The sequence below is a fragment of the Paramisgurnus dabryanus genome, chromosome 14, assembly GCF_030506205.2.
Source record: "Paramisgurnus dabryanus chromosome 14, PD_genome_1.1, whole genome shotgun sequence".
NCBI lineage: Eukaryota > Metazoa > Chordata > Actinopteri > Cypriniformes > Cobitidae > Paramisgurnus > Paramisgurnus dabryanus.
In genome coordinates this window covers 29,059,663-29,078,068 of record NC_133350.1, presented here as the reverse complement: position 1 = coordinate 29,078,068, position 18,406 = coordinate 29,059,663, and the positions used below count along the sequence as shown (strand labels likewise).

The window sequence follows — 18,406 nt, the reverse complement described above, 5'->3', positions numbered from 1 at the left end:
TAAACCTCTGGTGAAGATCTCTTACCTGTCGAAAAGGCAAAACATACAGCAAAGCCATACCACCTTCTTCTTCTTCTTCTTCGTCGTTTAATGGCAAGTAGCACCAACTTTAAGGTGCATTATCGCCACCTTCTGTGTTGGAGTGTGGACAAGAGTTTGTCCCCACATAAAAAGAACCTAGATTCTCTTAATCAATCCTGTTATCTTTAAATAATGAAATGATCTCTTCAAGCCGTAACCGATTGTATTCTAAGGGTTCAAGTCAACAATTCCCACTTGCCTATTTTCCATCTGCAACGTTTACCCTTTCCTCAATATACTTTCGTCAAAAACAAACAACATGCTCTAAAAGCAGCATCTGAAGTCTAATCTCAGTTTAAAGCTTGATTACCACCATGTCGTCCAGCGTCCAGGTATGTGCACATGAAAGGTCGTGACCTTTGCAGTCATTCTTTCGCAGAGGCAATATCGTAGCCTATGAGGTTTATCCGAGGCGTGATCTTTGCTGGTTGAAAACTTTACCCAATACCCCGCCAGGATGACTTGAAATACAGTCAGCTTTGGCAATTTTTGCCAGTCTCTTAAGAGACTTACAAGGTCGTTGTAAATGAAAGATGTCTGCTAGTGTTGTTAGTAGTGAGATTAGGGGAATCAAAGTTCCATCCCAATCGTTGGTGTCACATTCATTTCAATCTTTAATGTGGAAGTCAACGTTAAAGATATTAAGGTTATGTTTTTACAGTGTGTTCTCTACGTCATATGTGATGATTTTGCGGAGAAAAGAGAAAATCATAAAAATGATTTAGCTGGCTTTTCACAGGCAGGGTCACGTTTTTGTCACACGTGCTTTATCTCGTGCACCTCAATAGTCAGTTCATCATGTTACGCAGACACACCTACACTTCCTTCAGCTTAGTAACGCTGCCTCTCTGGTGACGTTTTGGAGAACGGCTGCTTTTTCCTCAAGAGAAGACTGTCTCAAGCTGAAGCAAGACTTCTCCCCTTAAAGAGCTCTTACGTACTCTGTTAGAAGACTGAAGCAGGTGCCGGCTCATTCTTGCCTTCTAGTAACATTTACTCTGTCCACAGACCAATGAGTAATGAACAGGTCATGATAAAGAAATCCCAATCCTTGTCTGCCCACATTATCAGACCGTAGGAGGCATGAGAGGTGATGCCTTGGTACTGAGGCATGAGCCCGGATAGCTCAGTCGGTAGAGCATCAGACTTTTAATCTGAGGGTCCAGGGTTCAAGTCCCTGTTCGGGCGATGAGTGCATGTTTGTGTCCTGCCGTCTGCGATCGTCTCCCCTTGGCGTTTGGGTCGGCCTCGAGGACGTATTGGATTTTGAAGAGCGGTTTCTCGGACAGAGGATGACTTGTCCTCGACTAAAATAAATGTAAGAGCTGTCCAAACTGAAAAGAACTTTCACTGACACCATTGCCCTTTGCTTTGCCGTGAAATGCACACAAGTAATGTTTTTAATAAGGCATGATTGTTAAAACTAGTTGTATTGCTTAATTAAACTGAGGCCTAGTCCTGTCTTAAACTAATCCCTGGGCGGGAAACCACCCCTGAGAGACATTTTGCTTAAGGTTTGCAGATGAAAGTAAACAAAAAATTGATTGAGACCTCAGAAAATGAATGCCAAGCACCTTCCGGCCGATGCACTCAGGCAAACCTGGAGGCACAGCCATGCCGGAGCCTGGTGGCACGCCGTGATCGTATAGTGGTTAGTACTCTGCGTTGTGGCCGCAGCAACCCCGGTTCGAATCCGGGTCACGGCAGTCCACCCAGGGATGTGGGTGGATCATCCCAACGTTGACCCTTTTGTACCTAACTGACCGACAAGTTCTTTTCAGCACACAACAAGCCCAGAGGGTTTGCAAGGATGACTCGTTGTAGTCGTGGCCGAGTGGTTAAGGCGATGGACTTGAAATCCATTGGGGTCTCCCCGCGCAGGTTCAAACCCTGCCGACTACGTGTGTCTGATCCCTGGCTTCAGAGCTTCGCTTGTTGGTCGTTCCAGCTCACGAAGTGCTGTATTTCTGCTGCTCAAGTTGTTACCATTGGATTTGCGGATGGAAAACTAAGCAGCCTGTCGTAGTTTCTCCTGTGTGTGTTCAACAAGCAGCCCTGTTGTCAAGTGATGCAGCTTCCGTTGTCATATTGTCCATAAACAGCTCGCACAACACGAAACCAAAAAAGAGCTGGAACAGGTTTTTGTTTAGAAAGGATGTGCATTGTGGCTAATCGAGTTGATCCTAACCTGAGCCATGTTCTAAGATGTTAAGGATTAAGGCCCCACCCTTTTGTTTTCACAATTACCATAATTCCCTGCCCCTGCTTGTTGTCCTTAATTCATTTAAAAATGTTTTGCACTCATGCTTTTCCTAATAGACAGCGAATAATGAGTAAACCTCTGGTGAAGATCTCTTACCTGTCGAAAAGGCAAAACATACAGCAAAGCCATACCACCTTCTTCTTCTTCTTCTTCTTCGTCGTTTAATGGCAAGTAGCACCAACTTTAAGGTGCATTATCGCCACCTTCTGTGTTGGAGTGTGGACAAGAGTTTGTCCCCACATAAAAAGAACCTAGATTCTCTTAATCAATCCTGTTATCTTTAAATAATGAAATGATCTCTTCAAGCCGTAACCGATTGTATTCTAAGGGTTCAAGTCAACAATTCCCACTTGCCTATTTTCCATCTGCAACGTTTACCCTTTCCTCAATATACTTTCGTCAAAAACAAACAACATGCTCTAAAAGCAGCATCTGAAGTCTAATCTCAGTTTAAAGCTTGATTACCACCATGTCGTCCAGCGTCCAGGTATGTGCACATGAAAGGTCGTGACCTTTGCCGTCATTCTTTCGCAGAGGCAATATCGTAGCCTATGAGGTTTATCCGAGGCGTGATCTTTGCTGGTTGAAAACTTTACCCAATACCCCGCCAGGATGACTTGAAATACAGTCAGCTTTGGCAATTTTTGCCAGTCTCTTAAGAGACTTACAAGGTCGTTGTAAATGAAAGATGTCTGCTAGTGTTGTTAGTAGTGAGATTAGGGGAATCAAAGTTCCATCCCAATCGTTGGTGTCACATTCATTTCAATCTTTAATGTGGAAGTCAACGTTAAAGATATTAAGGTTATGTTTTTACAGAGTGTTCTCTACGTCATATGTGATGATTTTGCGGAGAAAAGAGAAAATCATAAAAATGATTTAGCTGGCTTTTCACAGGCAGGGTCACGTTTTTGTCACACATGCTTTATCTCGTGCACCTCAATAGTCAGTTCATCATGTTACGCAGACACACCTACACTTCCTTCAGCTTAGTAACGCTGCTCTGGTGACGTTTTGGAGAACGGCTGCTTTTTCCTCAAGAGAAGACTGTCTCAAGCTGAAGCAAGACTTCTCCCCTTAAAGAGCTCTTACGTACTCTGTTAGAAGACTGAAGCAGGTGCCGGCTCATTCTGGCCTTCTAGTAACATTTACTCTGTCCACAGACCAATGAGTAATGAACAGGTCATGATAAAGAAATCCCAATCCTTGTCTGCCAACATTATCAGACCGTAGGAGGCATGAGAGGTGATGCCCTGGTACTGAAGCATGAGCCCGGATAGCTCTCCCTGCCACCTGTAAGTCGTGGTTATTCTTGGTTATGACAGCCAATCAAATTCCCCGCTGAAACCAAGATTTGCAGGCAACGGCCAATCAGCGTTCCCGGCTGAAACCAAGATTTGCAAGCGACGGCCAATCAGCGCTCCTGACTGAAACCAAGATTTGCAAGCAATGACCAATCAGCGCTCCTGACTGAAACCAAGATTTGCAAGCAACGGCCAATCAGCGCTCCTGACTGAAACCAAGATTCGCATGCAATGACCAATCAGCGCTCGTATCGCTATCATGAACCTGTCTGCTAGTAACAACCAAGAATTGACCAATCAACGTCAAGAGCCCCCCCAGAGCTTGCGAATTACGGTCGGAGAAACATCTTCAGGTAAGTCACTTTTTATCAACAAAAATAAAGTAGCAAATATTTTAAATTGTTTTAAACCAAAAACCTCTAGCACAGACTAGCTTTGTAATTTAGGTAATTAATACAAACTAATAATTAAACGTCAATTGTTATTATATATATATATATATATATATATGTATGTGTGTGTTGTTGCAATCGTTATAACGTTACTGTAATCAAACTTATATGTTTTATAGATTTACCGAGCAATCAAAACAAAGTATAACGTTACAGTTTACTACATCTTTACTACAACTTCGTACACAGTAAGTTACATGCTTCTATTTTTAGTACAGTAGCAAATATTCGTTTTAAACGAAACACCTGTACCGTTACCCAGCAAACATAAGGTCAGCGGTCCACCGGCGGACCACCGGCGGCAAAGTTGGCGGTCCACTGGCGGATGCCGCCAGCGGCTCGCCGGAGTTTTGCCCATCGTTTTTCCAGCGGACCACCAGCGGCAGCCGCTACTTTTTCGACGGAGGTCCGCTGTTGGACCGCTGCCCCAGCTAACACAAGGCCAGCGGACGAGCGGCGGTCCCCCGGCGGATGCCGCCAGTGGCTCGCCGGAGTTTTACCCATCGTTTTTCCAGCGGACCACCAGCGGCAGCCGCAAAGGTCCGCTGGTTTATACCGGTAATGGTTGCTAGCTGCCCGGTCGGTCCGTGGTTCATAATTGTTTAATCACGCTAACCAAATGTCTTTCAACACAATAATAAACAATTTACATCAGCAACTGCAAATTTATTATTGTCAGTAAACAGAATAAATATTCAAATGCATATACATTTATCACATGCATTAAAACCAACATGACTTACAAATAAAAACAACCAGTTTACACCTTTCTGTACCCATGCAAAGTTATCCATGATTTTACCATCATTTGCAGTAACACATGGTAAATATAAAATCAACCATGATTTTACAACAATAATAAAGAATAAACATTCTCTTACAACAGTATAGGCTTATAGTACTACATTTTAGTAACCACAAACTTTACCATGATTTAAAAATATATGGTTACCATGGTTTCACTGCAGCATTACTATAATACTACTATACTGCCCAACAAAGCCAAAGCGCAGTAACTATGCATTTGGTCAAAATTGAGGTGAAGGTTGAAATGGGCTTTGTGAGATCTGTTGTCTTGTGACAAAGTCTCCTGGTTTAATTTTGTCCCATCAGAGAAATGTGTTTGCCAAAATTGCAGTAACAAGTTTGACCCGCTGGTGTAAAACACTTTAAGAACTTTTTTCTCGGTTTTAGTGTTTGCGTAGTTACTGCACTTAGAAGAAGAAACTTTTTCAACCCACTTTGTGTTGTTACAATGTCTGTAATATGTACATGAACAATATTTGGATGATGCAAAAGATCATTTTGGCAGAGTATTGTGGACAAATAAATGGAAATAAATCAGTAAAATTAGCTAAAGAATATTTTTTTCAAATATAAACATATATTGTATTTGTAAAAATATTAAGTGGGTTGAAAATCTGTAGGGTTGCGCTTTGGTGCAGTAATTACAATATGTTACATTTGGCAGTTGTGTATGTCCATCTATAGATGCCATCATATAATGTCTTTGTGAGTGTTTACGTCATCTGAATTCTTCACAAGTGAGGCTGGATCCAAACAGAGCCATAAGCTCTAGTTATCTCATGATGTGTATCCTGATGGACAAAAACAGAAAAGCAAAATGAGAAGGATTAGGGTTGCTGCTGTTCATATTATTTCAAGCAAAAGCTCGTTTGCGCATTTTATTATTTAATTACTGAAGAACAAGGTCATAAGATGTTTTAGTGTATGTGAATGCTTGTCTTAGAAGTAGTGTTTTTTCTAGATTTAGACTGCATGGGAGAATTTAGGAGTAAAATGTGACAAAGCCTTGCCTTTTTATTGTATTTTATTAAAGAGCAATTATGGTCCGACTCATGATTTTACATTTACTTTGGTGTGTAAGTATGTATTAGTACATGTTAACGATATGCGTAAACAATGAGTAACAATGACTTTGTATTGCGTGTGGCTGCCTGAACCTCCATGTCATTTCTGGCTTATAACAAATACCACAACAATGCCTAAAAGCTGCTGTGTGACAGGGTGTGGAGCTAACATAGCCTGGCTCCGCCCTCCTACGTGCTTCCACTTAATTTTCATTTCGCTTCAGTACAATGTCTGGGACTGCTGTGTAGAGTGTTGTTTTGTCCTGCAAAAATCTGCAGGACCAATCAGCGAACAGAGGTCGTGCGTCAGTTTGAGTTGTAATTCAGTAATGGCAGCGGAGAAAGACGTGAGAAAAGCTATTCAGTCCGTTGTTGCAAAATTGCAGAATATACAGAAGTTAAAGCCGGAGCAAGAACAATGTTTGCTAAGTTTTGTTGGTCTGTTCATTCAAACTTGTTGTTTCCAGCCGGTATTGGCGCATGACATACGTCACGACCACACTTTAACAATTGCCTATGGCAGATCCTGAGTGACTCTGGGCAGATCCAATAGTTTTAAACTTCAACAGAAGACCCTCCTTAACGGAAGTAACACTTTGCAATGGAGCGTGGCCAGACTCCCTGTACAAATGAAATGAATGTACGAGAGTCTGGTTGGACCAGGCTTGAGCTAACAAGCCAAAAACTCAGAAATAAGACTTTATAAGCTGTTGACACAAAAAAAACTAGCGTTTCAAAGACACAAAACTGGATTCAGGCAACTTGTCATAGTACTACTATAATTAGAACTATGCCCAGTTGCCCACTGGAGGGAAACGTAATCAGCGATCCACTTTTGTCTCCTTAAAGGCTGAGTTTTATAGCTTGGTACTAAAAACGTATTTCTGGGGTTTTCAGCGTGTTAGCTGTAGACTCTGTCACGCAGCAGCTTTCAGGCATTGTTTTGTTTTTTGGTTATAAGCCAGAAATGCAATATAAAGTAAATTGAGATGGTTGGATTGTTTTCCCCCGGTGGGCGTGGTTTTCAAATAATGCACTGTCTGTATAATTGCTCCCGCTTTTACTCATAGCCTACAAATGAACTCCTGTCAGCATTGCATTGTGACCGAATCTTTCAAACAGGAGCGTCACATTTCCGGCTGACGGCAGACATATTCAGGCCAATCACAACGTACATATTAGCTGGCCAATCAGGGACACAGCGCATTTCAGATCGATGAGTTCTGTACAAAATCAATGCGTTTGAGGAAGGGAGGAAATCTAAAGCTATAAAAATTTATGTGTTTTTAACTGTACACCACGCAAACACATTGCATATTATACCAAATACACAAAATAACATTGTTTTTTACCAATGAAATTGGATGCACTTTATAAATAAACCACAACCTTAAACCTGTAAACAGCAATGTATTAGTTTAAGGTTGTACTTACTAGTTATGAGATTCATAGCAACTTAGAGATGTTTTCTGACAGGTCTGCTTTGACTCTGCTGCACGGATATCAGCAAGGAAAATCTACAAACATAACATGCAATTTGTCACAAAGCAATCAATATTGATGAAAAGGATGTAAAACACAGAAAAGAAAATTAAAGTATACAAAATATAACAGAATCTATGTTTTTAGGTTTACTTGTTCATTTAATATTGCTCATATGGTGCCACTCACGTTTGGATGTTAAAACCTTCCTGGAATAACTGCTATAAACGCAGAAAAATGACAAGATGCATGGTAATATGTTGTGAAAAAAGTGAGTTAATATGCTCTCAACCTGCCTGAGTTTACATCTCTGTCTGTGGCTCCCTTCAGAAAATTTTGAAATCTTCAGCTTTTCTTCTATTATAGAGGTTATATTGGTCACTCCTAAAATAAAAGAACAACTTTTTTGTATATATATATGTTTACGATAAAACATGTGTTTGTACTAGTTTCACCAAATACTCACGCTATATGAAAGTTTTTTCACCGTTTAACTGTGCAGTACATTGCATATTTTAGGCTAAACAAAGTAGCCTAAGTTACTTCCAATAATGCATTGACAACCTGAACAAAGCTATCACATCATCTCATCAACACACGAAGTTGCTTTTTAAAACGCAAAACTTAATAAACAATGCAAAAGCTATAGTCACCCTAACATTATCACTTTTGAAAAGCGTCCACATGCTATCAGACTTTCTCTAAGACAAAAAACATTTCTATGAAGTAAATATTCAACACAAGCGTTTCTGTTACGTGTCAATAATAGTTTTGTGTATTATTTGTGTATTTTGAGGGACTAAACTTACCTGAAAACAGTAAAGAAACCCGTGAAAGAGGAGCTTCGTCAGTCCCACCTCATGGTAATCCGTATTGAGGGAAAGACGGCTGTTCGACTTCCTGCCTGCGGCCCCGCTAGAACTGACAGACGCATGACGTTAAAGTGCCGCTAGAGCGAGACGAAATTACACTTCGTATGAGTTCTCGAATCGTTCTCGCGGTACTTTGACGTCATACAGCTGTCGGTTCTTGCAGCGCCGCATGAAGTCGAACAAGCCAAAAAGGGCACGTGTTCGGCACGCACAGCACACGCGTCATGGCAAATTCACACATTGACATAATCACTACAACAATTTAAAATCTCCTCAAATGATTATGAAATCACAAACTCGTTTTGTTGTCTATAAATGTCCAAATTACCACGCCTGCACGTGGACTACATTGTATCAAACACTATCTCTCATTTTTTATTCTATCCTTAAAATTCTTTTAAACTGAAATATTAAAAAAATATGTATGCATTTCGTTAAATAAGCCCTATATGCAGTCTCATATTGTTTTTCATGTATTTTCTTAAGATTTTTAAAATTCTTAGTTTCAGTAACCTAGCAGTTTGCCACTGGTGTACCAACGGTGGGCAGGGGCAAGCCGCTGGTTGCTTGCCACCCAAGAAACGCCGGGAGACAGACAGCTTTTTTACGTTGGTCGGTTTGCCGAAGGTGCCCCGACGGTGGTCCGACCGCGTCAAGCCGCTGACTTCGTGCCACCCAAAAACCGCCGGCGGACCGCCAGGTCATTATTTGCTGGGGCGGTTTGCCACTGGTGTACCACCGGTGGTCCAGCAGGGGCAAGCCGCTGGTGGCTTGCCACCCAAGAAACGCCGGCAGACCGACAGCTTTTTTACGTTGGTCGGTTTGCCGAAGGTGCCCCGACGGTGGTCCGACCGCGTCAAGCCGCTGACTTCGTGCCGCCCAAAAACCGCCGGCGGACCGCCAGGTCATTGTTTGCTGGGTAGCCAGGCTAACATTAGCTTTGTAATTTAGGTCACTAATACAAACTTTTAATTAAACATCAATTGTTATTTATTATATTGTTGTTGTTGTTGTAATTGTTATACTGTAAGTTAATTTGTATGTTTTATAGATTCACAGAGCAATAAAGTATAACTGTAAGTTACTACGGCTTTACTACAGCTTCGTGCACAGTAAGTTACATGCTTCTATTTTTAGAACCTTTAAGTGTATTTTGATGCTAAACTTAGTTGTTTTAGCTAAATCAATTGTAAATGCATGATTTAAGGTTAAATGCTTTACTTGTAACATTATTAGAGCTTACTCTGGAATATAATGCTGATATGTTAGTCAACATTTTGAATCTGTTGGAAAAAATATACATATATATTTATATACATAGAATAATATAAAATCAACACTGTAATGTGATCATGAGTAAATATGTGCAATTTCTGCATTATTAATGTGATTTTTTTGTCAAAACATGAAATATAAATAGTCAGAGTCAATATGTTTGTTATCAGTCATCAAAATAATATCAATCTATGCACTAGTTTTCTATTTTAGATGAGGGACTGTTATGAATGTTATGGAAGTGACAAAAAGACACACGTTTTTGAGAGAAAACATTTGTAGGATTTCAGTGAATTATTTTGCACAAACCAGAAGCCAAAAACAGAACAAATGGAGAAGGGATGACTCTTTTTTAGAACAAAAACAATGCATTTAAATGTAATTTTCATGTGTGCATTAAAGAGGAATATGTACTGTTATGGATGTGACAATTCTGAAATGGTTTTTATATGATTATGAAAAAACATACTTAAAATGCTTTAAAATCTTTAAGAAAGAGACCTCCAGTGGTATAAAAACCACCAAATTTTGACAGCTAAGCTATAAATGCAGTGAAAATCTTTGGTAAAAAAATGTTCATGGTAAGGTTAGCTTTTGTAAGGAATTGCCCATATAGTAATGTAATTTACACAGCTGGATTACCAAATGTGTTTTCTGTTTCTCTGTAATATTTATATCTTCATTTTTTAATTCAGATGGAGCCTCGCTTCAGGAGACGGGCTGATGGCAGCCTGAATCTTTCGGACACACTGGAAGCAGCAAAGGTGAAGGAAGCCAACAAAGGAAAGCCTTACACAAGACCCCTGTCCCCGGAGGCTGTGCTGGACAAGGCCAAGAAAAGCTTAAGTCAGCACCATGGAGATCCAGCTAACAGAAAGCACCTGCTGGGTTTCTTTGAAATCCAGTTTGGTATCTTTCGTGGGCAAACATTCAGGTGGGTGGCAGAAAATGCACTAGGGTATGCTGCTTACCTGGTTGCATCTATGAAGAGGGACACCACAGGAGGCAGCAAAGACTCCCAAGAACATGCCCACAACAAGGGGAGTTTCAGGGAGTATATTGAGCTCTTTCCTTCTGGCAAAATTGCCATTGCCATGAAGGAAGAGCAGAATGATGCAAAAGCTTCCAAGCACGCTGCCCCTACTCAGCACGCTGCACCCACCCAGCATGCTGCACCCACCCAGCATGCTGCACCCACCCAGCAAGCTGCACCCACCCAGCACGCTGCCACCACCCATGCTTCCACTGCCTCTCTACGCTCCCTCTTGGTTGGGAAGTTGCCTGACCAAAGAACCCTGACCAAGACCATAAAAAGGATAGTTTCCCCCATCAAAACCACACCTTGTAAGCAAACACTTATGTGTAAAATAGTTGGTTTGTTTTTAGTATTTGTTGCTGTTCAGGAGTCATGTTTAATTGTCCCGTGTTTTGTTTTGTAGCTTTGGCCCAGGCACGTGCACGCCCCTCTGCCACCCTCACCCACCCAACTGTGTCTATTGAGGGAGCCACAGGGCCCACAGCCACCCTCACCTACCCGACTGTTTCCATTGAAGCCGCCACAGGGCCCTCAGCTACCCTAACCCACCCCTCTGTGTCTACTGAGATAGATGACAGCACACTGCTGGCAGAGGCAACTATGTTTGAGGAGGCACATGTGGCATGTACGTTTATACTTATTTAAAACATATAACAAAATATTCAAGTTTACTTAACAGGCATAATAAAGTAAAGTAAAACAATGGGTGGGTTGCACCAACAAAGATTAGGCCCAAACATTAAATCTTGTTTAAAAATAAACAGGGTTACATTTAAATTGTCATTTTGATCCAGGTTTAAATTTTACATTAAACCTAGATTATCTGTTGTCCCTGTACTTTAAACTCTGTTTTCAGTCTCAGTTAGGGATTAACTTTAAACGTGCATAGGAGGTTTAAAGATTTTTTTTTACAATTAAATGTGTAGATAAATGATCAGAAACAGACACTGCGAGCGTGGTGGTGCTATTCAAAGATGCGTTTCTTAAAATGTCTCAACAGAGTAAGTTTAGCGGCACATTAAGATGTTTTATTGGCTTTGAAGCATCAAGTCCGGGATACCCTCCCTATCCTACAGTACATACATAGACTTTTTTTAAATACACAGGATAGAGGTCGATCACTCAAAAAGTATATTAATAGCACAGAGAATGAACAGACACGGCGGCATGACAAGTGCGCTGGCACATCATTATATCACAATATCTGAGCTTGTTTCCTGCCACATTGCTCCTTTAATCAATACAATAGACTGTTTTAATAGATTGTCAAATGTTATTATTTTGAATCAACCCTTTAGATTTCCGATTTATGTAAGTAGTGATTTATAATACAAAAATTACTTTTCCTTTGCCTGCATAAACTGTTTATTTTCTTTTGAATAACAACGTCAACATTGTTGCTGTTTAATTACAGCAAATTCATTGTGCCGGACAAAATAAAACACAGATGAAGGGTGTAGTTAAGGTTTTAATCTAAGATTTGTTAATCTGTGTTTAAATTGAAGTAGTGCAACACAAGTCAAATTAAAATTAAACTAAGATCAACAAACCCTGGATAGCTCTAAACTGTTTTTCAAACTCTAGGTTTAATTTAAGTCTTGTTGGTGCAACAATGTGAATTAGTGTTTATGTTTTTTTCCAGCACAACGAGTCTGTCTTCCAGCTGGATGGATACACACCCTGCCTGAAGTGGACCAAAGGTGGATTTCCAAGGCCCTGTTCAGATGGGCTGCACCAGGCCGTCCTGAGCTGATCTATGACAGGGTGGACAAACTTTGGTGGTATCCTCCATCGGTGCCACTGAAGACCAGTAGTGCTCCTTCCTTGGAGAATTACTTTGGCCATCCTCTGCTGCTCTGGATTCCACGAAAGCTGTGGCAATTGAAGCTGACCTGTCCACATCCAGACTGTCAGAAAGATCTTCTGACCTCAGCTGGCCTGCATCAAAAGATCAGGGTGGTGATTGCTTTGAATAGTGTGTACTTTGTGGCATCTGAGTACCTGGCCTGCCGAAGATGTAAGAGGAAGGTCATCAGCTGGAGCCATGATATCGTCTCCCAACTCGACATTGGCCACAGAGTGCAGTTCCCCTGCATTCTAACATCAAAACTTGCATGTGACTTTCAGGTAGTATGTTTGATGCGTCAACGAGGTCTGGGAAACAGCAGCAGCCAGATCCAGCGCAAGCTGCAGGAGCGTCATGCTGAGGTCTGGTTGCAAAAAACAGTCCAATATCTTACAGATTGCAAGGGGATTGCCAGTGCTGTCACATCAAGCCTGATACTGCCTGTGACATTTGAACCGCTTCCTACAATGCCTTCTGTCCCTAAGCACCGGTGGCTGATGCAGGTCTATGCCCAGGATGTCCTGCAACGGCTGGATGAGATCAAGGCCGCTATAACATCACAATATGGTCGGATCTTAAAAATGGATTCCACAAAAAAAGTAGCCAGAAAACTAGCAGGACCCAGCTATGGCACCGCTGCCTGGGCAACCAATGTTGGAAATGAGCATGGACAGGTGATCATGTCCGTGCTCACAGCAAGTGAGGGTTTTGGTCTTGGGCCAATGATTGAAGGCCTCATTAGGAGATACAGAGTGGCTGGGGTAGCTCCTCCCGAGGTACTGTATGTGGACCGAGACTGCTGTGGCAACACTCTTCTGAGGAGGATGTTTGAAGAGTGGGAGCAAATGACCATCCGGTTGGATATATGGCACTTTATGCGGAGATTTTCTGTGGGTTGCACCACCGACTGTCACCCGTTATATGCCACATTTATGAGTCGCCTCAGCCACTGTATTTTCATGTGGGACCAGGACGACCTGACGGCCCTGAAGATGGCAAAGTGTGCAGAGCTAGAAGCTGACTGGAGACCATCATCTGAGGCGGATGTACTGCGCCGTATCAGCCGTAGCGAGCTAGCCCTACATTGCAGGAGAACCACTCGTGGGACCAAGGAGACCCTGACGATGATTGAGAGCCTCATTCAGGCCTTTGAAGGAGATGCTGGTCGTGATATTCTGGGAGTCCCTTTAATAAACTCAGCCCGGATGAGTGAGATCATAAAGTCCCAGCGAAAGCATGTGGCCTGCATCCAGGATCCTCAAGGTGTGCAGCTCTACATGCAGACGGGCACTTTAATGAAGGGAGGGCACCGTCTGCCAACTTACCGCTGTGCCAGAGGTTCTACTTCGCTCGAGTCTTTTCACCTGCACCTCAACAGATTCATCCCAGGTAAGTAATTTTAGTCACAGAATTTTTTTAATAAGATTTTACTTAATTATATATTGAAATAATTATGAGAATAGCAAGAACAGTTATTTATGTATTTATATGATTTTTTTTATGTACAGGCACGCTGGCAAGTGACACCTTTTTTCAGGCGTATCTTTTGGATGGACTTGCAAGGTGGAATGAGGACCGGGCTGTGGCAGCAACAACTGATGAGCAGCAGCCACATTCCTACAGTCATCTTCTCCGTCATGCTGCCAATATTCTTGCAGAGGAGGTCATGGGCATGAAAATCAGCCCTTATGTTGGGCCAAGAAAGTACACTGGTAGATAACTGTTTGTTGTTTTTGGTGACAATTACACACACACACACACACACACACACACAAACAGTGTTATAATAAAGAGTAATAATATAATATTCTGATATATTATCTAATTGTCATTGTTTTAATATTTTAAAGGTGAACTTATCGGAGTAGAGTATCTTTACCAGCAAACTGGTAAAGTTCTGCAGGACTACAGGTTGGCCATTGAAGAGTCTGAGACCACTGAGGTTGCTATAGAGGTGGAGGAAGCTTATGATGAACTTGAGGAGTTTCAAGACATCACTGTCCCCACCTTTGACACAGAGCGGATACCTTCTGCTGCTTCACAAGCATCAGTGTCTGCAGCATCATCTTCAACCCCTCCGGCAACCAGACCCAAGTCATCACTGTATGTGTCCCCTACATTACCAGTGAGATCTCCTGTCACCAGCTCTACATCATCACTGTCTGTGGTCCCTCCAATACCAGTCACATCTTCTGTTTCCAGCTCACTGCACACTCAGCCAGCACCATCTCCTGGCGCACATAGCTGTGAGTTTTACCAAAGTATTTTTATTGAGAGTTGTTTGTTGTCACACTAACTCTAAATGAATATTTGTCATATTGAAAGATAAATACAAATGTAAACTAAATATTTACCTTTTTCATGTAGCCCCAGGTAACCAAGGGTCCACAGAAACTGACTTTCCATCATCTGAAGAGAACCCTTTGCATGATGTAAGGGCACGGTTTCTTTTTTAATGTACATATACATGTATGCAAACAAAATCTGGGTTATGTTGGCTGTGCTTTCATGTGAATATTTGTATTCATTGGTGCTTTCAAAAGTTGCTAAATGATCTTTCATTTTAGGATTGTGTTGGACCCGATAATATTGAAGGTTATGGAGCTGTGCAGGACTTGGCAGAGTATTTGTTCAACCTTAGAGAACACCGTCTGGCCTTAACTGGAGAAGAGTCTGATCAAATCATCAACCTATGGCAGGCATTGGGGGAGTTTGATAAGAAAAAGACCACTTACTCGCCACGTCACCAAACCAACCTAAAACAGGGACGATTCAGGGCCAGTAAGAAGAATGTGGCACCTGGTGTGGAGAGCACCAGAAGGTATGCTAAATTTAGCAAATACAGGGTTTTGATTTGTTTAAGGGTTTTGATTTTTATAAAAAGATATATATTTAGTAAAACCTGACGAATTATGACTAGCTTATCTTCCTGCAGCCTGTTAAGTTCATACTTGGCCTAGATATAACAAAAATTGTTAGTTGTGATTTACGTTTAATGCTGATTTTATGTTATGTAAGTTACATTCCTATGGACACAGTTCTAACCATACATCGTTGAAAAAACGCAGACCGGGGTCATTATAGAGTGCCACAGGGATGACATATTTTTGTTGGCTGACCCTCTCAAAAAAGCCAGTTTATTTTTCTCATAGACTTTTGGATTATCACAAAAATAATCTCTGTGTTTAACAACAGTTTAAGACACTTTTTGTCCAAAGCTGTGATAATGCCACAACACAGTAAAACAGTAGATACCTAATTTATTGATATGATATTTCAACATCGACCCAGAAAACAAACAAGACAACATAACTCTGTACAGATATTAAAAATTTACATCTAGACAACACAAAGCAAATCTGACAGAATAGAACAATAAACTCAACAGAGAACAGTTCACACACTGAAAACAATCTTACATTAATAATATGTATTCTGCTGTAATTTGTAGGTGTTTCATTGGGCATCATAGTCCTGCACAGAGGCCTGACTGCAACAGAGTGGTGGAGGGCATCTTCACAAGGCTCTGTGCTCTCTACCAAAACGCGGTGCGCGTTGAGGGACAGAGGGTCGACCGCTTCGCAATGATTGCACGGGTCTACAGACATATCCGAGAGTGCATCCTCACCAATGATAGGGTGATGAGAGAAACCACCATCCAGCTTCCACAGATGAACGCTTCAACAATCTCAGACTGGTGAGTAAATTAGCATTGTTACCGCTATACCAAAACATGAACCCTCTGTATAGCCCTCAGCTGCTTTAAGTAATTGGCACGGTTGACTGAATGTAACTGTGGGTGCTTTGACAGGTCTAGATACAAATCAGCAAGAGTCCAACTTTTGTTTACCTTTCTATTATGAAAGATATGATTTATTGCTTACGACATGGACTTTAACAGACTGTAAGAATCCATAATCCAATGTTAATTTCAATGAAAGTAGTCATTTTACAAAAGCAACATGACACTAGGGTGTGATCAATTGCTATATGATATCAGCTGTGTAATGCTGCTGCATTATAGTCGTGATTAAACAGTAGATGATCACAGCACTTTTTTATTTTTGTTTAAATGTTTATTAATACTGGTTGTTTTATGTTTTTCCAGGTTCTCCAAGCGTTACAAGTCACAGGATGTGAGGGTTACAAAGCAGGGTATCAATTTCCCAGATGCACCTATGGCTGGACCTGAGAAGCTTCCTGCGGCTTTGCAGAAAGGGCCGACCCTATTTCCAGGGAGCTTGGCTGAGCCTCACCTTTTTGTCCTGCCAAGAAACACTGCTGGGGAGGCAAAACTCAAGAGGAGGTCACAACCTCCAGCCATCTCCCAGGCACCACCATCACATCAAAGACTCCCTATCATTGCACCAGCAATACCCATCTCTCTGCCTTTCATTTTGCCCTCCCTGCAGCTTCCGACAGTTGTAGATACATCATCTTCAGTGCCTGGAACTTCACAGGTGGTGTTCTTTAACGTACCTTTACCTTCTGCTATGCCACCATCCGCTCAGACACAAACATCCAGTCAAGCTGTACCTTACTCCACTCAGCAGTACAGGAAGAGAAAACAGATGAGGGAGGACACTGGAACTGTCACACGCAAATATGTGAGGAAGACAGATGTTATTCTTTGTAGAAAGTGCAACAAAGAGAGAAAGCCACCATCACATCTTCAGTACTTTGGCAACTGGTACTGCAAAGAGACTGAGACTCAGTCATATGCTGAATGGAGGGCTGTGCTGGAGGGACGTGGTTATAGGAAAAAAAAAACAGGAAATGACAATCCTCCAGCTCCTTAAAAATTTCACATTTTATATACACACTGTAAATAATACACACACTATACACACTGTAAATAATGTTAAGTTTATTTTGTTTATGGTCAAGTTTTTTATTGTTATTTTTTAGGATGACCTTTCAAAGTTGCACTACTGTGATAAATGTTTGTTTTGATTTAAAAAAAAAATTTAGTCAAAGGTGCACTGCAAATTTTTGTTTTTGTTATTATTATTATTATTAACATTGATACGTCAGAATTGCACTACTATGTTGAATGTTTATTTTATTAATGTTTATTATTTATTATTTTATTTTAATAACATTGCTGTTCTGGTTTTTTATTTACCTTAAAAATCTATGCAAATAATAAATGTTTAATCCTTGCCCTCACATTGTTTCTGTGTCTATTTATATAATCTATTAATTTGGCTACTCTATACTTCACGAATAAACAATATTTTGTAGCTGTAAACACAAAAACAAGTCTTTAATCAATAAAACACACCATAAAAACAGGGACAGTCCTGTTTATAGTTTTTATTCCGTTATTAAAAGTGTCCAATTACAGTGCTGGGGGGCTGATTTACAATTGATTAAAGTGCGGGAGACAGTGATGATGACACATGCGTGCACTAGCAGCGTCAAACTGACACGTCACACGAATTCCACCACTGGTCTGAGCAAGGCGCGAACTCGCGTCGCTGTGCCTCTTTTGGTTGCTTTACCTCGACTAACACGCGCCGGCTATAGCGCAGTCGGTAGAGCATCAGACTTTTAATCTGAGGGTCCAGGGTTCAAGTCCCTGTTCGGGCGATGAGTGCATGTTTGTGTCCTGCCGTCTGCGATTGTCTCCCCTTGGCATTTGGGTCGGCCTCGAGGACGTATTGGATTTTGAAGGGCGGTTTCTCGGACAGAGGATGACTTGTCCTCGACTAAAATAAATGTAAGAGCTGTCCAAACTGAAAAGAACTTTCACTGACACCATTGCCCTTTGCTTTGCCGTGAAATGCACACAAGTAATGTTTTTAATAAGGCATGATTGTTAAAACTAGTTGTATTGCTTAATTAAACTGAGGCCTAGTCCTGTCTTAAACTAATCCCTGTGCGGGAAACCACCCCTGAGAGACATTTTGCTTAAGGTTTGCAGA

The 18,406-nt window shown here is 41.3% G+C and overlaps 1 protein-coding gene, 1 long non-coding RNA gene and 5 other non-coding genes across 7 annotated transcripts; 6 read left to right on the top strand and 1 right to left on the bottom strand.

Moving 5' to 3' along the window:
- The first annotated feature begins 448 nt into the window (after positions 1 to 448).
- On the top strand, positions 449 to 589 carry LOC135719503 (U4 spliceosomal RNA). Its single transcript, XR_010521139.1, has one exon. It is a non-coding gene; the product is annotated as a U4 spliceosomal RNA (small nuclear RNA).
- A 607-nt stretch (positions 590 to 1,196) lies between these two features.
- trnak-uuu (transfer RNA lysine (anticodon UUU)) lies at positions 1,197 to 1,269 on the top strand. The gene has a single exon. It is a non-coding gene; the product is annotated as a tRNA-Lys (tRNA).
- A 446-nt stretch (positions 1,270 to 1,715) lies between these two features.
- On the top strand, positions 1,716 to 1,787 carry trnah-gug (transfer RNA histidin (anticodon GUG)). The gene has a single exon. It is a non-coding gene; the product is annotated as a tRNA-His (tRNA).
- A 114-nt stretch (positions 1,788 to 1,901) lies between these two features.
- trnas-uga (transfer RNA serine (anticodon UGA)) lies at positions 1,902 to 1,983 on the top strand. The gene has a single exon. It is a non-coding gene; the product is annotated as a tRNA-Ser (tRNA).
- An 883-nt stretch (positions 1,984 to 2,866) lies between these two features.
- Positions 2,867 to 3,007, top strand: LOC135719502 (U4 spliceosomal RNA). The gene has a single exon (XR_010521138.1). It is a non-coding gene; the product is annotated as a U4 spliceosomal RNA (small nuclear RNA).
- Positions 3,008 to 4,223: 1,216 nt separating this feature from the next.
- On the top strand, positions 4,224 to 17,399 carry LOC135719373 (uncharacterized). The gene is made up of 11 exons (XM_065242062.1): positions 4,224 to 4,285; positions 9,374 to 9,434; positions 10,293 to 10,941; positions 11,037 to 11,258; positions 12,276 to 13,868; positions 13,988 to 14,191; positions 14,330 to 14,725; positions 14,847 to 14,911; positions 15,047 to 15,300; positions 15,931 to 16,176; positions 16,588 to 17,399. Exons 3-11 carry the CDS (start codon positions 10,293 to 10,295, stop codon positions 17,276 to 17,278), a joined length of 4,320 nt encoding a protein of 1,439 aa, XP_065098134.1. The 5' UTR covers positions 4,224 to 4,285; positions 9,374 to 9,434; the 3' UTR covers positions 17,279 to 17,399.
- LOC135719284 (uncharacterized) lies at positions 4,991 to 8,371 on the bottom strand. Its single transcript, XR_010521061.2, has 4 exons — positions 8,260 to 8,371; positions 7,747 to 7,834; positions 7,403 to 7,485; positions 4,991 to 5,695 (listed from the first exon to the last, which is right to left on the bottom strand). It is a non-coding gene; the product is annotated as an uncharacterized lncRNA (long non-coding RNA).
- Positions 17,400 to 18,406: the final 1,007 nt, after the last annotated feature.